Below are 18,330 nucleotides of genomic sequence, written 5' to 3' on the forward strand. Positions count from 1 at the left end.
GAGTGTTTCCCGAACAATGTGGAGCTCCCGAAGTTTCTCCTCATGTAGTTTGGCTTTTAACTCAGTCACCACCAACGTGGACTTGTGCTGCTCACGACGGACCTCCTGAGACTTATCCCTTTCCAGCTTACTGACCTGAGGAAATAGATGTAAACTTTACTATTTAAAACTGATGGGATTAAACAATGTATACAGTTGTGCTCATAAGTTTACATACCCCTTGAAGAATATGCAAAATGTTTATCATTTTCACAAAATAAGAGGGATCATGATAATTGCATGTTATTTTTTATTTAGTACTGTCTTGAATAAGCTATTTCACATGACGGATGTTTATATATACTCCACAATACAAAATAATAACTGACTTTATAAAAATGATCCCATTCAAAAGTTTACATACCCTTGAATATTAATACTGTGTGTAATTTCCTGGATGATCCATGACTGTTTTTATGTTTTTGTTCACGAGTCCATTGTTGGTCCTATGCATTTCAACTGCCTGCTGTTCTTCAGAAAAATCCTCCAGCTCCAGCACTTCAGAAGCTAAATAAATACATACATGTTTCCCAGAAGACAACATAAGGACAATTTACCCTGATCATCCAATTCAAAAAGTTTACATCCCCCGGCTCTTAATGCATCGTGTTGCCTTCTTGAGCATGAGTAAATGTTTTGACCTTTTGCAATTGTAATGTATGAGTCCCTCAATTGTCCTCAGTTTGAAAAGATGGATCTCCAAATCATACAGTCACTGTTGGAAAAGGTTCAGATATGCAGAAGATGCTGGAAAACCAAAGAATGTGCAGGAGCTGGAGGATTTTTCTGAAGAACAGCAGGCAGTTGAACTGTTCAGGACAAACAAGGGACTCATGAACAACTATCACAAAACATAAAAACAGTCATGGATCATTCAGGAAATGACACACAGTATTAGGATTTAAGGGTATGTAAACTTTTGAACGGGGTAATTTTTTACAAATTCAGTTATTATTTTGTCTTGTGGAGTATATATAAACATCTCTTATGTGAAATAGCTTATTCAAGACAGTACTAAATAAAAAATAACCCTCTTATTTTGCTCAAATGATTTTGCATATTCTGCAAGGGGTATGTAAACTTGTGCACAACTGTATATATCAGTGTATATATGTATATATTTGTAAAGTTGAAGGGATATTTTATGTGTAGTATTCTAAAAAAAAAAAAACAATGGAATAAAAATACTTGGAAACAATTAAGTGTGGTATAATGTATAATGAACATTGAGTCATTGTTTATACAAAGCAACGCGGCACTACAGCAGTTCAGTGCACTGCAGAATATATTGAGCGTGTCCTAAAAATAGGAGAGTTATTGTGTCAGGACATGACCCCTACACGGGATCACATCAGGACATGTCCTCTGTTCTGACACATGCTGCCACTGAACAACTATCACAAAACATAAAAACAGTCATGGATCATTCAGGAAATGACACACAGTATTAGGATTTAAGGGTATGTAAACTTTTGAACGGGGTAATTTTTTACAAATTCAGTTATTATTTTGTCTTGTGGAGTATATATAAACATCTGTTATGTGAAATAGCTTATTCAAGACAGTACTAAATAAAAAATAACCCTCTTATTTTGCTCAAATGATTTTGCATATTCTGCAAGGGGTATGTAAACTTGTGCACAACTGTATATATCAGTGTATATATGTATATATTTGTAAAGTTGAAGGGATATTTTATGTGTAGTATTCTAAAAAAAAAAAAAAATGGAATAAAAATACTTGGAAACAATTAAGTGTGGTATAATGTATAATGAACATTGAGTCATTGTTTATACAAAGCAACGCGGCACTACAGCAGTTCAGTGCACTGCAGAATATATTGAGCGTGTCCTAAAAATAGGAGAGTTATTGTGTCAGGACATGACCCCTACACGGGATCACATCAGGACATGTCCTCTGTTCTGACACATGCTGCCACAGGCACGCAATAGACAACACTAGTAACAGAACAAAGACATGCCATCTTGAAATGCAGTCACAAAACAAAGACAACACTGGAGGAAACTATATTTAAAGCAAAGAATACCCCATTTTTAGGCCCTACACTTATAAAACTATTGCTCTCCTAAACATAAAATTGTAAATCTGACCAATTTGATCCCCTTTCCTTCACAAGCCACATGATTTTAGGGATCATTCCTGTCCGTAGCACAAACTGAGGACAATTTGAATACTTATGCTGAATACTTTCCTAACCCAATAAACAACAATAATTGAGATGCCTGCCATAGCAAACACCACTTAATAAAACTAGGTTGGAGTCTGATGGAATTTCTTGAAAGTAAAAGTCTCTGCTCTGCGTTTTATAAATCTAACTCTGATCGCCGACAGCCAGATGGAGGCAGTAACCCTGAGGTGTAATTATATGGCTGACACCACACCACCCTGGACCAGAACTGGGTCAGACGGTCACTGGACACTTTCACCTGTTTTCAAAGGAATAAAACAGCAAAGAGAAGTGATTTTAGGCCTACGGGGAGTTTGCATTTTAATGCAGCGTAAGAGAACATGCGGAGACGAGGTTTAGAGTCCAGTGAGAGTCAGCAGTGCTGGAGGCTGTGAGATCCCATTAGCCTCTGGTGAAGAACCAGCCATCCGTGACCTTAAATTAATGTTCAGGGTTCAGTAGCAGCTCAGGGCGCAATTGGCAGCATTTGTGGCATAACATCAATAACGACAGAAAATAATTTAGACTCATTTTCAAATTGTAGTTATTTTCTGACTTACAAAGTATGTATTCAAAAGTCTGAATTAATTTTTATGGTAGGTACTTAACACCATGCTATTCTTACTAATTATAAAAATAAAAAAAGTACCTTTTTTACTTTTTTTTTTTAAATTATATTTTGTGTAATTTTATTTTATTTATATATGAGTAAAGCAAAGATTGTAACACTAGTGACACATTAGCAATAATACGTTTTAAATATTGACTAAAATCAATACATTTATTTTTAACCTAATAACATTGTGGTAGAAAACAATGAGAAGTACTTCGTAGAAATTTTCAAAACTGGTTTTAAATAATAATAACAATAATAATAAAAGGACAAGCATTATTTGTTGGCATGTCAGACCTAACCTGTGAATAAATGAATGAATGAATGAATGAATGAATGATCAATCAATCAATCACCCCCCCACTCAGCATCCCAAAATTAGCAAGAAACAAGTATTGGATTTCATTTAGCAAATATGATGCAGGACAGTGTTACAAGTGGACTTCACAAGAAAAAAATGGTATTAAATTATAGGGTCAAGCAAAGTATATTTCTCATTCATAATAGCAATCCACGCCTCAAAACTCCCACCAAACCTCTCCTTTCTGCTCCACTCCACCAAGCAGTAGCACAAACCTAGGAGTATTTACAGATGGAGACATGCCGTGTGAGACACCAGCACCGTCTCTTTCCATCATACATGAAGAGTATTGTTCATTCAGGCCTAACAACAGTAGAGACAGCTCCTATGTCCCCTCTTACTGTCAGTCTAAGGAAGCCCATCACAATAGCTGTATTGATGCATGCTGCTAGCAGCAGTCTGACGGCACATCTATGAGGCGGATCTGACAGTTCTCACACAGTGCTGCGCTTTCACTGCGCTCACCAAGACCAGATCTTCATTTTCATGGGTGTGCATGATGACGGCCTGAGAACTAGCCTGTACGCTCACAGATCATCTCTGAATCACATGCTAAGGCTAAAAAATCATTTTGTGCTTGACAGTGGTAAAGTGTGGTGTTTATATAAGGGCACTTAAATTGAATTGCATCTTATAACATCTTAAAGAGATAGTCAGGCTTATTATCGTTGACTAAAACTATTAAAAACATTTTTGTTCACTTAAATAAGGCTGAAAAAATACAAATAAATACAAGAAAAATATATATAAATATTAGATGAAAAACTTAGAAATGGTAACTAACTTACATTTAAGATAGAGCACTAAAACTAATATGGAAGTATTAAAACATAAGTAAAAAATTAATTTGTTTATAAATAAATAAATAAATAAAACGAATAAACATGACAAAAGCACATAAATTACTATAATTTTTTTTTTACCAAAAATAAAATGAAAAATTAAAATATACAAACAAAAGCTAATTCAAAATATTAACAAAAACTATAATTGTATATAAATAAAACTAAAAGAACAATGTTCACCTATAAATGAAAAGTATGTCATTAGTTTTACTCATCTGCATGTCATTTCAAACTCATATGACTCACAAAAGGAGAAATTTTGAAGATTGTTCTGGTCCATCTTTTCTATCTAATAAAAATGAATGGTGAAGTTTTAAAGATTCACAAAAAGACACAAAAGCACCATAAAACTAGTCTAAACTACTAATTTTGTGCTATATTCCAAGCTTTGAGGTCATAATTAAAAGAGTTATTCACTGAAAATATTGTTGATGATTAATTGAGTCAGTGAGTTGAGAAGTGAATCTGATTCATGAATGAATCATAATATGAGGTTTTATGAATCAGGTTAACTGATTCACTGAAAAGATCTGACTCAAAATAATGATTTGTTCACAAATTGGACATCACTGCTGAACTTTCATTTTGAAGCTTTAAGACTTCAGTCCTCGTACATCGCAATAACATGGAAAAAAGCATGGAAACAGCCCTCAGAAAGTCTCATTTTGTGTTCTGTGGAAACAAGAAAGTGTTTGGTACGACATGAGGGTAAGTAAATACTGACATTTTTATTTATGGCTGAGATATTGGTTTAAAATCATTTCTTTACAGTCATAACCGTGTGCTGTTCTCTCCAGGCTCTCTGTTAGTCTAACATGATTCTCACAGACATCAGTCATTCACAGGCAGGGCAGAGTTCAAGATTCGCTTTTGGCTATTTAACAAAATCTAGCCTGCTGAATTTAGTTCCCCGCAGAGCTCAACACTGAAACACAAAACACTCTTTGTTTATCACAAATTATAATGAATCAATTCCGTCTCTCTTTCTCCCCGTCTCCACAATATGGCCTGAATCGTTCCTGAACATTACATTTCATGTTCCTGCAATCAGAAAAGCAATTTTACAGAAAACAAGGTACAGCAGTGTGTTTGACTTTCGGCACTGGCAGTAATTGGCCTGTTAGAGTGTTTTTCCAGTTCTGCAGTACAAGGGTCAGAATATTAAAATAAAACTCTCTCACCTGCTGAAGGATGTTCAAAGGGAAACACATTATTCCAGATCATTTACACTTTGCTTATAAATCAAAGATCGTACTGCATCAGCAAGGAGAATCAGATAGAAGTCCTGAATATAACCAAGGACAACACAGCAGGATCTCTGCTCTCTCTCTCACACACACACACACACACACACACAGACACACAGACACACAGACACAGACCACTGTGAGATAATTGAACCTCATTATTCTATCCGCTATACATTGTCTGATAGCACTTATTAAAATCAGTCCGACATTTTCTTAATGGTAGCATTATTATAACTGTGGCCGACATTATGATGATTAATTAGAGTAATAATGGTGTCCCTTAAGACCGTTTTAAACGATTGTGAAAGGGTCAAGCAGAAGGGTTGGTACATTAATATCCTGTGTGATGTTTAAATGTACAGTACAGAATCCTTTCTGAGCATGAACGCTCGTTGGTGGCCATCGGTACTTTCTAGTGTCCTTGCCTGCAGAACCTCGCTGTCATTTGTTTTCACCCTGAGATGCGTGTATTGATCTTGAGAGCCACTGCAGAATGTACACACACATACAAAGAGCGGACACGAAAACACACCTATGTGCAGGATAGGGGTGAGAGGTGTGACCAAATGCATCACATCTATATATATATTAAAACAGAAATTTTAGTAGGAAATTCAATTAAAAATAACTATACTAATATTCAAAGGTTTGGGGTTGGTAAGACTTTTTAAAAATTTTGAAAGAAGTCTCTAATGCTCACCAAAGCTGCATTTATTTGATCAAGAATACAGCATGGACAGTAATATTGTGAAATATTATTGCAATTTAAAATAACTGTTTTCTATTTGAATATATTTTAAAATGTAATTTATTCCTGTGATGCAAAGCTGAATTTTCAGCATCATTACTCCGGGCTTCAGTGTCACATGATCCTTCAGAAATCATTCTAATATGCTGATTTGCTGCACAAGAATTTTTTTTGAAAACAGCTATGGTGCTTAATAGTTTTGTGGATATTAAGCAGCATTCTTCAGGATTATTTGATGAATAATTTCAAAAGAAAAGTATTTAATTGACATACATTTTTTGTAAAAACCAAAAAAAAAAATATATATATTTTTTTTTTGCAAATGAAATTCAAAAACAAAAATGGATAAAAACAAAATAAAACTATAAAATTAATCGTTTTGATTTAATTACAATAAATTTGGATTGAATTACTCACATTTAAAGCCAATATAAATGAAATATAGTACATAAAAGCTGTAAAAGACCCAATGTGCAGTTTTTGCTGACAGGGCTGGACTGGGACAAAAAAAATCAGCCCTGGAATTTTTTGGTCTTTCAAAAGAAAAGTATTTAATTGACATACATTTTTTGTAAAAACCAAAAAAAAAAATATATATATTTTTTTTTTGCAAATGAAATTCAAAAACAAAAATGGATAAAAACAAAATAAAACTACATAAAAGCTGTAAAAGACCCAATGTGCAGTTTTTGCTGACAGGGCTGGACTGGGACAAAAAAAATCAGCCCTGGAATTTTTTGGTCCAAACGGCCACATATATATATATATATATATACACACACACACAGTCGTCCAAAACACACACACATGCACACATGCACGCACAATCAAACAAGCAAACATACACGCGCGCACACACACACACACACTTGGACCCCATAACGTAGGGAATACCAGGTACACACTAACACTGTGTGTGTTAATGCATGTGTATACCAGTTTAAGTGGACCAGTGTACTCACTCGCTCTTGGCTTGCTGTTAATAATCAGTCAAAGTTATGACTGTTTGAGGAAACTAACCAGTAGGCTATCTACAAAAACTACAGATGCACCAATCATGATTTTTCATGGACAATTCCAATTGTAAGCAAATGGGCTGATTCTGATACTGATTGCAGATTTTTTTTCTATAAGCAAGAGACAAAAAATAATGAAAGAGTACATGAACAAGCTGTTTATTTGCTCTATTACAGGCTGAACTGGCATTAAAAAAAGTGTAGCCATTTTCAGTCTAAGTTTCAAAAGCCTACGACAAAAGACAATATTAACTTTTTCCAAAATGTGAACCCCGCTGGACTTTAAATGGTTTTACAATCTATTTTTAATCGCATTCTGAATTACATTGTGTCTTTTGTGTCTTTTCCATGTAGGAAATTCCTTAGATCACAGGTTTAACCTAGTAAATTAGTATTTCATCTCCGAGAATGTCTTCAGTTCAATGTCAAAACAGAACAACTGAGACATTAGTGAGTTGTGTTCAACCTCGATCGAATCAAATGAGGTGTTCATAAGACAGTGAACAGAGGTTCACACCCATCTGTCAATCATCAGGCCATGAAATGGATGGTTTGGATACTCTCATGCCTCTTAAAGACCAACTTCACCCTTGAGATCAAAAAGACACAGATGTAACGGACTAAGCTAAATCATTTCCCCCTGACCTGCTGTCAGTCACAAGCTAGCCTGACATTGAACCTGCTTTGACAGAATGCCTATAGTTTGTTTCACCCTCATTTAACTCTGTTTCCCAGTGCTAATGAAGCCATAAAGCAGCTAACAGAACACACATGATGGAGCAATGCAGCCACTTAAACAAAATGAGCCCGATCCATAAAACATAAGAGGTTCGTGATATCAACATTATTGGAGAGAGCATCAGACTTGTTTGTTACAACCGAATTCAAAGGAATTGAATTTCTCAAGTGCTTCTTACATGGAATCAGGATGAACTTCTTGTTAATAACACTTACATTTTGGGGTATAATTCAGCCCAAAATTTAAATTCTGTCATTATTGACTGATCAAAAAATAATTAACTATAATGAACTAATAATTCAAATCAACAATTAATTCACTCTCCAATAAATAAATAAATAAACAAGGGTCTAATATATATATATATAAATAATAAATAGAAATAGAAAAAAAAATCTTTCAAATATACAGAAGGAAATGAGGTCAACATTAAAAGCAATATTGCAACTAAATAAACAAGGGTCTAATATATATATATATATAAATAATAAATAGAAATAGAAAAAAAAATCTTTCAAATATACAGAAGGAAATGAGGTCAACATTAAAAGCAATATTGCAACTGAGAAGCTATTTCCAGACTGAATGTAGTCAAACTATAATACAGAAACAAAATAATACATCTGAAATGGAGTCAGAACACTTTCGCATGTATTCCGGTACACAAACAATTAGTCTAGATTCTAACCTTGGTTTTCTCTTGCTGAAGTTCTATTTGGATTTCAGTGAGTTTGGCCCTCAGCTCCTCATTGGCTGCCTGCAGTGCTGCCATGGCATCAGGCCGTTCCCCTTTGGGCCGCCCACTGGGGGGTTTCTTGGACATGTTGGGCGGTACTCCACAGGCCACGCCCCTTTCAGGGATGACCAGAGTTCGTGAAAGGTCAAGATTGGTTTCTGTTTGTTCCTCAGCTACATCTTTCCGCCCACCTGCAGTTCACAAGGAAACGAGTATTTAGGAAGCTCACAGAGACACAGAACAATTATAGTTTCACTAAAAGCAAATTAGCTTGAAATACAAATTAAAAAGCCCATGCAATTTTCTTTTCTGTTGCTGACAGTTTGGACAGGAGATGCAGTATTTTTTTTTGTTGTTGTTGTTTTTTTTTTTTTTTTTTCTAGAATAAAAACACTTAATTATCCATTCTGCTAAAAAACTGATTTTGTCATCTTTAAGCACTGCACTAAACAAAAATTTACTAAACGCCACAAAATATTTGATTGCATACAGGATTTGAGGTCATCAGGCTAAAAATCAACACAAGACAACTTTTATGATATGATAACTTTCATCCAAATAAAAAAAAATAAAAAAAATGACACCTTTATATTAGTGAGTAAACAGCTATTCTACTCTATTATAATTCTATTCTAATCTCTCTAACTGTGTATCTTCCTATAGTTTAAAGTCATCATAAAATCAAAAAAGATCCATTTACTGTTTGCACGTTCCTGGAACAATTAATCCATGCACATTATTCAAAATAATAATAATAAAGAATATATTTTATTCAAATGTCATGGGTTGCTCTGCCCTTGCAATGAACCTTCAGCTGATTTCATGGCTTCCTTCTGGTGTGCAGCGCTATCACTTTTAGTTAAAAGCGTAGGAATATGGAAGAAAAATGGGTTGCAAACTGAGTTTCATGTTGACTTTAAAAGAGAAAATGGTATTAGTGCTATTTATTGATCAAGTCACAAGCTCACAGCTCAGAAAACAGAGACGCATGAGCTGAATTTTAAATGAGGGTCTGTTCTCTGCCAGATGAAAAAGAATTTATGAAGAGAAAAAAAATCCCTTGAATACACACACATAATTTTTTAATGACATATTTTCTGAACAAATATTGTGTAAATATTTTTCTGTAGCCATTGCTCTCTAGATAGTGGTATTAGTCTCAACAGTGTTATAGTTATTTCCACCAACAGAGCTAATTTAATACTTTAGAGATGTTCCCCCTTATCTGAGGTGCAGTAAGATGTGGCAACATTTTGTGGAGCTCAAACGGGTCATAATATATTCTTAACTTCATTGCCTTGCTTGCCATGTGAAATTTAATTGTAATTTTGTGCTTATAATAGGCAGCACCTTTCTCTTTCATATCCTGACCTGTCAAAAACAGTTTCACAAACATAAGGTTCACCTTTAAGGGTTAGTTCGAAACCCGTAAGTCCTTCGTTCATCTTCGGAACACAATTTAAGATATTTTTGATGAAATCTGAGGGCTCTCTGACCCTCCCATAGACAGCAAGGTAACTACCACGTTCAAGGTCCAGAAAAGTTCCAAGATGATCGACATAGTAGTCCGTGTGATATCAGTGGTTCAACTGTAAAGTTACGAAGCTACGAGAATACTTTTTTGCGCAAAGAAAACAAAAATAACGACTTTATTCCACATTTTTGTCTCTACTGCGTCACTTTGGACGCGCGTTCATGACAGTATCATGACGTGAGCGTGTGGCGGCGCTGACCCAGATCTGGGCGCCGGCGCCGCCACACGCTCGCGTCATGATACTGTCGTGAACGCACGATATAAACGTGATATAAACTCAAAATTGTGAGTTATAAAGTCAGTGCGAGCGTGTGGCGGCGCTGACCCAGATCTGGGCGCCGGCGCCACCACACGCTCGCGTCATGATACTGTCGTGAACGCACGATATAAACGTGATATAAACTCGCAATTCTGAGAAAAAAAGTCAGAATTGTGAGAACAAAACTTGCAATTCTGACTTTTTTCTCGCAATTGCGAGTTTATATCTCACAATTCTGACTTTTTTTTCTTCTCGCAATTCTGACTTTTTTTCTCGCAATTGCGAGATATAAAGTCAGAATTGCGAGATACAACCTCACAATTCTGACTTTTTTTTCTCAGAATTGAGAAATAAAGTCAGAATTGCGAGATATAAACTCGCAATTCTGAGAAAAAAAGTCAGAATTGTGAGAACAAAACTTGCAATTCTGACTTTTTTCTCGCAATTGCGAGTTTATATCTCACAATTCTGACTTTTTTTTCTTCTCGCAATTCTGACTTTTTTTCTCGCAATTGCGAATTTATATCTCGCAATTCTATATAACTCACAATTGCGTGTTATAGAGTTTATATCTCGCAATTCTGAATAAACTCACAATTGCAAGAAAAAAAGTCAGAACTGTGAGAAAAAAAGTCAGAATTGCGTGTTTTTATCTCACAATTGTGACTTTATAACTCGCAATTGTGACTTTATATCTCGCAATTCTGACTTTATAACTCACAATTGTGAGTTTATATCTCACAATTCTGTGAAAAAAAAGTCAGAATTGTGAGATAAAAAGTCGCAATAACCTTTTTTTTTATTCAGTGGTGGTAACGGGCTTCCATACTAATCTCTGTTGGCCAGCACTGATTAGTTAATTCCTTCATTTAAATGATCATTGGTTAATTATTATTAATGATAAAAGTCCCTCATTATAATAGTGAGTTTTATCTGTTCTATAAACATCAGATAATGTACTAATTGGAATTGTCTTTTTTCAAGTGTTTAATATCTCCATATGAGTACCTGGCGTCTTACTCTTTTGTAATTTTCTGAGACTACCTGTCTCCAGTTTAATCAATAAATGATCTCAAATCACATCTCAATTGACAGAAATGAGATTAAGTGAAGAGCAAATGGAGCCAAAGTCTCCTGCTTCTCATTTTTTCTCCTGAGAAAAAGGCCCCAGTAATCTCTCATCTTCTCTATAGTATCAGAACAGAGCGCAATGTCTCAAACCATGCTCAAATTTGTCAAGATCGAAATCAAAATTCAAAAGATCTCAATGTGCATTCAAACATTTCTAATTAAACTACACCAAATGATCTGAGCTCCTGGCTACTCTTACTGTATAGTCAACAATCGAGGCAGTGTTGCCTTTTACTTCCTCCATGGAGAAACATCTGAGACAAAGTTGATGTACACTGTTAAAAAGACACAAAAAAACCATAACAAAATCAAGAAATTGAAGTGAAAACAGAAAATATTAAAATTTAATTAATTCAAATATTTACAAAAATTATAATAGTACATAAATGAAACAAAAATAACACTGAATCTTAAACATTATGGGATATTTAGCATGTATACAGGCTCCTGATCTAGCACAAAATTATAAGCGTAGATTAAGCAAGCATATTCATCATCATTAATTAGTCTATTTTTAAAAATATGCTACTATCATTTGCATCCTCTCCAATTATATAAAACAACCTACTGTAGAGGCTAAAATAACATCCACATTTCTCATGTTATTATAACTGCATCAATTTCATGCAACCTGTTTGTAGACAAAGTGACATCTAGTCAATATCTATGCCTTCTTTCAATTATCCGCATCACAAACAATGCTTTAAACATAAATCTGTGCCTATGTACGTTCATATTTTGTTGCCATGTCAAAACTTCCAAACACTCCATCTGAAGTCAATGAGTTCATTCCCTTAGGCGGACGACGGCATTCTCAAAAAAGATGCACATTTCATCATCCTTCGCTTGCATCATAAATACAACCTATGCAGCCTGTGCTGTGTTTCTCTGCCAGGCTTTTGAAAAAAAATAGATGTCACGCAGAACGAGCCTCTTTGCATCACAGATGGCCCTCCGAGAACATTTCAACAAATGTCCCAGTGGGCAGACACCAGCCTGTGGATGTTATTCCAACCTGCGCAAGCGAGGCTGTAGCTGCTACAAGCATCATTTGATCAACATCTCCCCTTCTGCACCGGCTCGCATTGACAGTTCTGACAAACATCCCAGCAGGCCGATAACAGGATCGTTATATGGTAATCGCACGCTTGATGCCACCCTGCTAGAAGTGAATTCAATGCATAAAGATTGAGACTCACCTTAAGTGCATGATTTGAGTTGTGATGTTGTTTTGGTCTGCAGGGTTTATCCAGGGAGCTGTTGGTCCTCCATCATTCCGTGTGATTCGCAGCACATGCACTGAAACGACAAGGGATGCATGTTGTCATGCCCTGAATTCCATGCAGAAGATGCTTTAATCCCTTTAGAACTGAGCTGCTTGCGGTCTGCGCAGGCAGCTGGATCCTCAGCAATACAGACGCCGGATCACCAGGAGGGAATAACATTAAAAAAAGGAGGAGCGGCAGGGAGCTATTGCATGTAAGACGAGAGATTTTGAAGCAAGAGAGATTTGATTCTTCGCACTTACCATAAACACTCCCTCACCATCCCTGATGGAGAGCGAGGGATGATGCCGGGAGAAAGGAGGAGGGGAGGGTGGCATGCGCACACATATGCGCAGGCAGGTGCACATGCATACACACTAGGATCTGGCAGTTCTGCGGGATGCGTGAAGCCTGGCTTCTATCCTGGGTTGCCTTGTGGGAGAGACAGAGGAAAAGACAGCTATTGTGGCCGCCCGCTGGTCAATGCACTGCAACTGCATCTCAGTCCCACAGCATCACGTCATCATCCTGTCTACGCATTAAATAACAACCAACTGCATACATGTACTCTACTCGTTACATAGCTCTTGTTTATTTGGAAGTGGTTCAGGATTCACATAGCATGCTGTTCCTTCCATATGGTTGCAGCTAGAAACTGCATCATTGAGCATGATTTCAATAATACCGCAGAACAACATCATCATCCTAGTGTAGTGCATGATTTATCCTCCAGCCCTACAGATGGCGACGGAGAGCTAAGACGGGAGAACAAAATATAACATGACTGATGTTAAAGGTGCAGTGCTTCAAACAGAATTGCAAAAATGCGGTTTTCAAATAAGATTTCGAAACATTGCTCCCACCTGCAATTTTTATGACGAAGTAGCAGTCTCAATACAGCAACAAACAGTGCTATAAATAATCCAAGGTCTATGGTGAACCTTGGCGTTACCGACGTTGGGTCACTAACCTACAGGAGGATTCGGAGGAGATTCGGACAATCTGGCAACATCTCTGAGGAAGATTCAGACAATCTGGCGTCTCTTGTGCCAGTATTGTTGTCATTCTGTTTTCCCTATATTTCCATCCATAGGACAGCCGCATGTTGCGTCACCGCCAGCTGTGTGGATTCATGGAATAAAGATCCCGATCCACTTCTGTCACATGAATCCATATGCTGTTTACTTTACAGGACGTGCAGAATACATATAACTGGACTGTTTTCATCGACAAACACTAGGTTTCGCGCGTGGAGCGACCCATGCCTCTGGATAACACTGCGTTTCTGTGTCGTGTCGACTCTTGTTTAAGGATTTAGACGGACTGAATCATCCTCTGCGGGTTGTTTTGTCGGTAAAAGAAGCTGAAATGTCGATTGAAAAACAAAGCGTGTCCGAGGAAAACCTTCAGGGTATGTAGCTATTAAAACAGCTCGAGTTAATGTTCTTGTATGCACGTTTCTACTCAAAACCACATTCATCATACTACAATGTAAATTATTATTTTTTTAGGATATAACAGTACGAAATTAGATGACGATCATTCATCAAATTCCGGTTTCACATCAAATTAAATAATTGTACCAGGCTTGTTAATATATAACGGCATAATATGTGGTAAGAAGAAACAGGTGCGGGCAAAAAAAGCACAGTAATGACGCATGTCATCTGCATTCCTGCGCATTTCACACTTTTAAGAGCCATTCAAATAAAAATAAATAAACAAACAAATCAACAAGTAAATAAATAAACAGTATTTGTAAAAATGAAAATACATTTAGCTCTGTGAATACATTTAGTTTTCAAAACAAAAATAAAACTCAATATATATTACTATACATATATATATACACACACTGTTCATCATACTACAATGTAAATTATTATTTTTTTAGGATATAGCAGTACGAAATTAGATGACGATCATTCATCAAATTCCGGTTTCACATAAAATTAAATAATTGTACCAGGCTTGTTAATATATAACGGCATAATATGTGGTAAGAAGAAACAGGTGCGGGCAAAAAAAGCACAGTAATGACGCATGTCATCTGCAATAACAGAAATGGAATAGTGATGACCGGTTCGCGAACGAATCGTTCAATTTAACCGGTTCTTCTTAGTGAACCGGTTGAACCAGTTCACCAAATCAGACTGAATCTTCACGTCTGTTGAAGATTGGATACGGTTCACGTCTCCAGTAAGCACTAATCCTCAAGATATAGCAGTACGAAATTAGATGACGATCATTCATCAAATTCCGGTTTCACATAAAATTAAATAATTGTACCAGGCTTGTTAATATATAACGGCATAATATGTGGTAAGAAGAAACAGGTGCGGGCAAAAAAAGCACAGTAATGACGCATGTCATCTGCAGTAACAGAAATGGAAGCGACACGTTGTGCGATTTGTGAACGAATCATTCTTTAGAGCCGGATCTCTTGAATGATTCGTTTAGGAATCGAACTGAACCGTTCTCGATTCGGCAACTTGCCGACTCAGTGAACGGAGAACCGAATCTTTCGAACGTATCCGATTCAGAACCGTCTCTTTTGAACATGTCCGAATCTTAAGGAGCCGAATTAACAACCGATTCTGACTACATTTACATTAAGACATCTAGCAGACGCTTTTGTCCAAAGCGACTTACAGTGCATATACAGATTTGTAGCGCTTTTTTAATGCATAACCCTAGAAGAGATAAGGATTTGATTGGGCAGTATGTTGCCAACCAACAGAAATGCAAACTTAATGAAAATGTTAACGAATTGTGGAGGTTTAATCAACACGAAGTAGTTTTAGTACTGATTTTTGTAAATGCAAATACCCTTATTAATATAACATAAACAAAAATAAAGAGGAAAAAATAAATTCATTGGGAAGACACCACGCAATGACGCAAAGAATCACTAAACCATTTTAACCGGTTCTTTGAAACGAACCGTCTGAAAGAACCGATTCGCAGAAAGAAGTCCGCATCACTCGAGAAAGGTGGGGTTTACACACAGCCTGATTTCATTGGATGCTGAGTGAAGCAAAAATAAATAAATAAATAAATAAATAACCTTCTTGCCATCATGAGCTATTTATAGTCAGAGCTGTGCTTATTTTCCTCTGACTGCTGGGTTGAGTCTCGAGTCCTGGCATGTTCGCTGTGTTATGATCACTGACTCATGCCCAGCCCAGTTTTCAATGTCATTCGATAACATATTCATAACAGGTTAAGACATGTGATGCTTGCAATACATTGAGCAGTTTTTGCATACTTCAATATATAAATAAAACAAATAGCAATGCTGCTGCCATAGCAATGTCAGAATTATGAAATTCAGCTTTTGAAAAAAAAAAAAAAAACATTTATATAATAAAGAACATCCAAAAGAAGCTAAAAAAACCCCACCTTCATGCAACACTAAAGACCTAAATATGTTATCTGGCTTTTGCTGCAGGTTCCTGGGTGGAGCTGCATTTTAATAATGGAGGAGGCAGCACTCCTAAAGGAGGTTTGGAGGAACAGTCTGCCAGCACTGCCCCAAGCGGAGACCTGGAGAAGATGCTGCTGGATGCTCAGCACGAGTCGGGCAGGAGCAGCTCAAGAGGAAGCCTGCCATGCGAGAGGTCAGCAGGACCACATTTTAATTTAGTGCATGAACTGCACTGAGATGCACACAAGATGTTAAATTTTATAGGATGAGCGTGTTATAATAAATCTTACATCAGTTTTCTCACCAGTCCTCCAAGATCTCAGACTCCTTCGCACTTGCGCAGGGGCTCTGAGGTCCACAGCTCTGGAGAAAAGATCAGCTCACAGGTAGATTTTAGCAGCACTTTTAACCTTGTCATGATTCAATTAAATTGTACTAGTGCAGGTGTACGAGTCGGGCAGGAGCAGCTCAAGAGGAAGCCTGCCATGCGAGAGGTCAGCAGGACCACATTTTAATGTAGTGCATGAACTGCACTGAGATGCACACAAGATGTAAAATTTTATAGGATGAGCGTGTTATAATAAATCTTACATCAGTTTTCTCACCAGTCCTCCAAGATCTCAGACTCCTTCGCACTTGCGCAGGGGCTCTGAGGTCCACAGCTCTGGAGAAAAGATCAGCTCACAGGTAGATTTTAGCAGCACTTTTAACCTTGTCATGATTCAATTAAATTGTACTAGTGCAGGTGTACTGCTGCTTTAATATAGACTTTCATGCAACTAGATCAATTCATTATAAAGTAATATTCAAGGTTCCCATGCTCAAGAAAAATGAGAAATTTAGAACTAGAGAAAAAGAGATAGTAGAAATAGAGATAATAGAAATTTAAAATAGTGGTTTCCTGACCTAAAAATCAAGTGAATGAATACAATAAAAACAAAGTCATTGGAAATATGCATTTTTTTTTATGGATCTAAAATATTTAATCAGCTACAGAGTTTGGACCCACTTTAATGTATTATTAATTGATTAAGTGTCTTTAACATCTTAGTACTAACATTTAAATGTTTTGATACAATGCACTTACTGTGTCCATACATGTTTTTACATTGTGCTAACATTAAAACCTACCTTACCTTAACCACAACCTTATTCCTCCTCAATAGTAGCAAAAGTGTTTTGCAATACAACATGAACACAGTAAGTGCACTGTACTCAACAACGTTTTTAACGCAAGTACATTGTATTTAAAGACACCCAAAAGAAGGTGGGACCAAAACTTCTATAAAATTATTCCAATAAAGTCAAAGTCAATTAAAAGTCATGGATATTTATAGGTCAAAGGGCGTGGGATCACTTAAAGGTGGGGTGAGCGATTTTTCAAAAACGTTTTAGAAAACTGATTCGGGCCGAGTAGTAAAACAAACTTGTAGCCAATCAGCAGTAAGAGGCGTGTTTACTCATGATGTGGAGGCGAGAGCGTTCAGTGCACTGCACAGCACAGGATGGATAGAAAGATAGAGATGGCGGATAAAAAACAAAAGAGGAAAACGTCTGCGGAACAAAAGAAGGCAATAAGGCAAGAAGTAGGACCCGTGTAAATATCGGATCAGCTTTCCAGCGCTGGAGAGAACTCAAGGAGCGGAAGGCCTGCGATCGGACGCCGAGGTTGCTTTGTTTCTTCTCGATAGGTGAGTAACACCGTCTGCGCCGCAACAGCTAAAGTCTGTCTAGTACACTGGACGCAATAAAGCGACCGTTGAAAATCATTTGAAATTTGTGTCAATACGTCATAAATAGAACGCAGCAGCAGTTTTTTGTGGGGATTTGTCGTGTCGTGCCGCATCCAGTGTAGACCATAGATATGTATATACACTCACCGGCCACTTTATTAGGTACTCCTGTTCAATTGCTTGGTAACACAAATTGCTAATCAGCCAATCACATGGCAGCAACTCAATGCATTTAGGCATCTAGATGTGGTTCCAACCTGCAAGGTGTACCTAATAAAGTAGCCAGTGAGTGTATATCTATGGTGTAGACACTGATTATAATGAGTTCCATAGTATTTTGTCGCGCCGCGCCACTCGCGTCCGGTGTAGACTCGGTGTAACATTGGTTTTGCTTTGTTTCACAGAACTAATCGTTGCCTGGGTTGCGTACGTATGTGTGGGGCGGA

The 18,330-nt window shown here is 36.8% G+C and overlaps 2 protein-coding genes across 2 annotated transcripts in view; one reads left to right on the forward strand and one right to left on the reverse strand.

Moving 5' to 3' along the window:
- Positions 1 to 12,739, reverse strand: part of LOC107753279 (janus kinase and microtubule-interacting protein 3-like) — a 39,987-nt gene extending 27,248 nt beyond the window's left edge. Inside the window, exons 1-3 of the mRNA XM_016569407.1 lie at positions 12,659 to 12,739; positions 8,488 to 8,726; positions 4 to 135 (exon numbers count right to left, since the gene is read on the reverse strand). Coding sequence (XP_016424893.1) covers positions 4 to 135; positions 8,488 to 8,622 — 267 coding nt within the window. The 5' untranslated portion in view covers positions 8,623 to 8,726; positions 12,659 to 12,739. The remainder of the gene's footprint in view (positions 1 to 3; positions 136 to 8,487; positions 8,727 to 12,658) is intronic.
- Positions 12,740 to 13,740: 1,001 nt separating this feature from the next.
- Positions 13,741 to 18,330, forward strand: part of LOC107753263 (BCL2/adenovirus E1B 19 kDa protein-interacting protein 3-like) — an 11,476-nt gene continuing 6,886 nt past the window's right edge. Inside the window, exons 1-3 of the mRNA XM_016569395.1 lie at positions 13,741 to 14,135; positions 16,176 to 16,344; positions 16,459 to 16,537. Of these exons, the coding sequence (XP_016424881.1) occupies positions 14,093 to 14,135; positions 16,176 to 16,344; positions 16,459 to 16,537 (291 nt within the window). The 5' untranslated portion in view covers positions 13,741 to 14,092. The remainder of the gene's footprint in view (positions 14,136 to 16,175; positions 16,345 to 16,458; positions 16,538 to 18,330) is intronic.

The sequence above is a fragment of the Sinocyclocheilus rhinocerous genome, unplaced genomic scaffold (genome assembly GCF_001515625.1).
Source record: "Sinocyclocheilus rhinocerous isolate Xijiao unplaced genomic scaffold, SAMN03320098_v1.1 scaffold411, whole genome shotgun sequence".
Classification (NCBI taxonomy): domain Eukaryota; kingdom Metazoa; phylum Chordata; class Actinopteri; order Cypriniformes; family Cyprinidae; genus Sinocyclocheilus; species Sinocyclocheilus rhinocerous.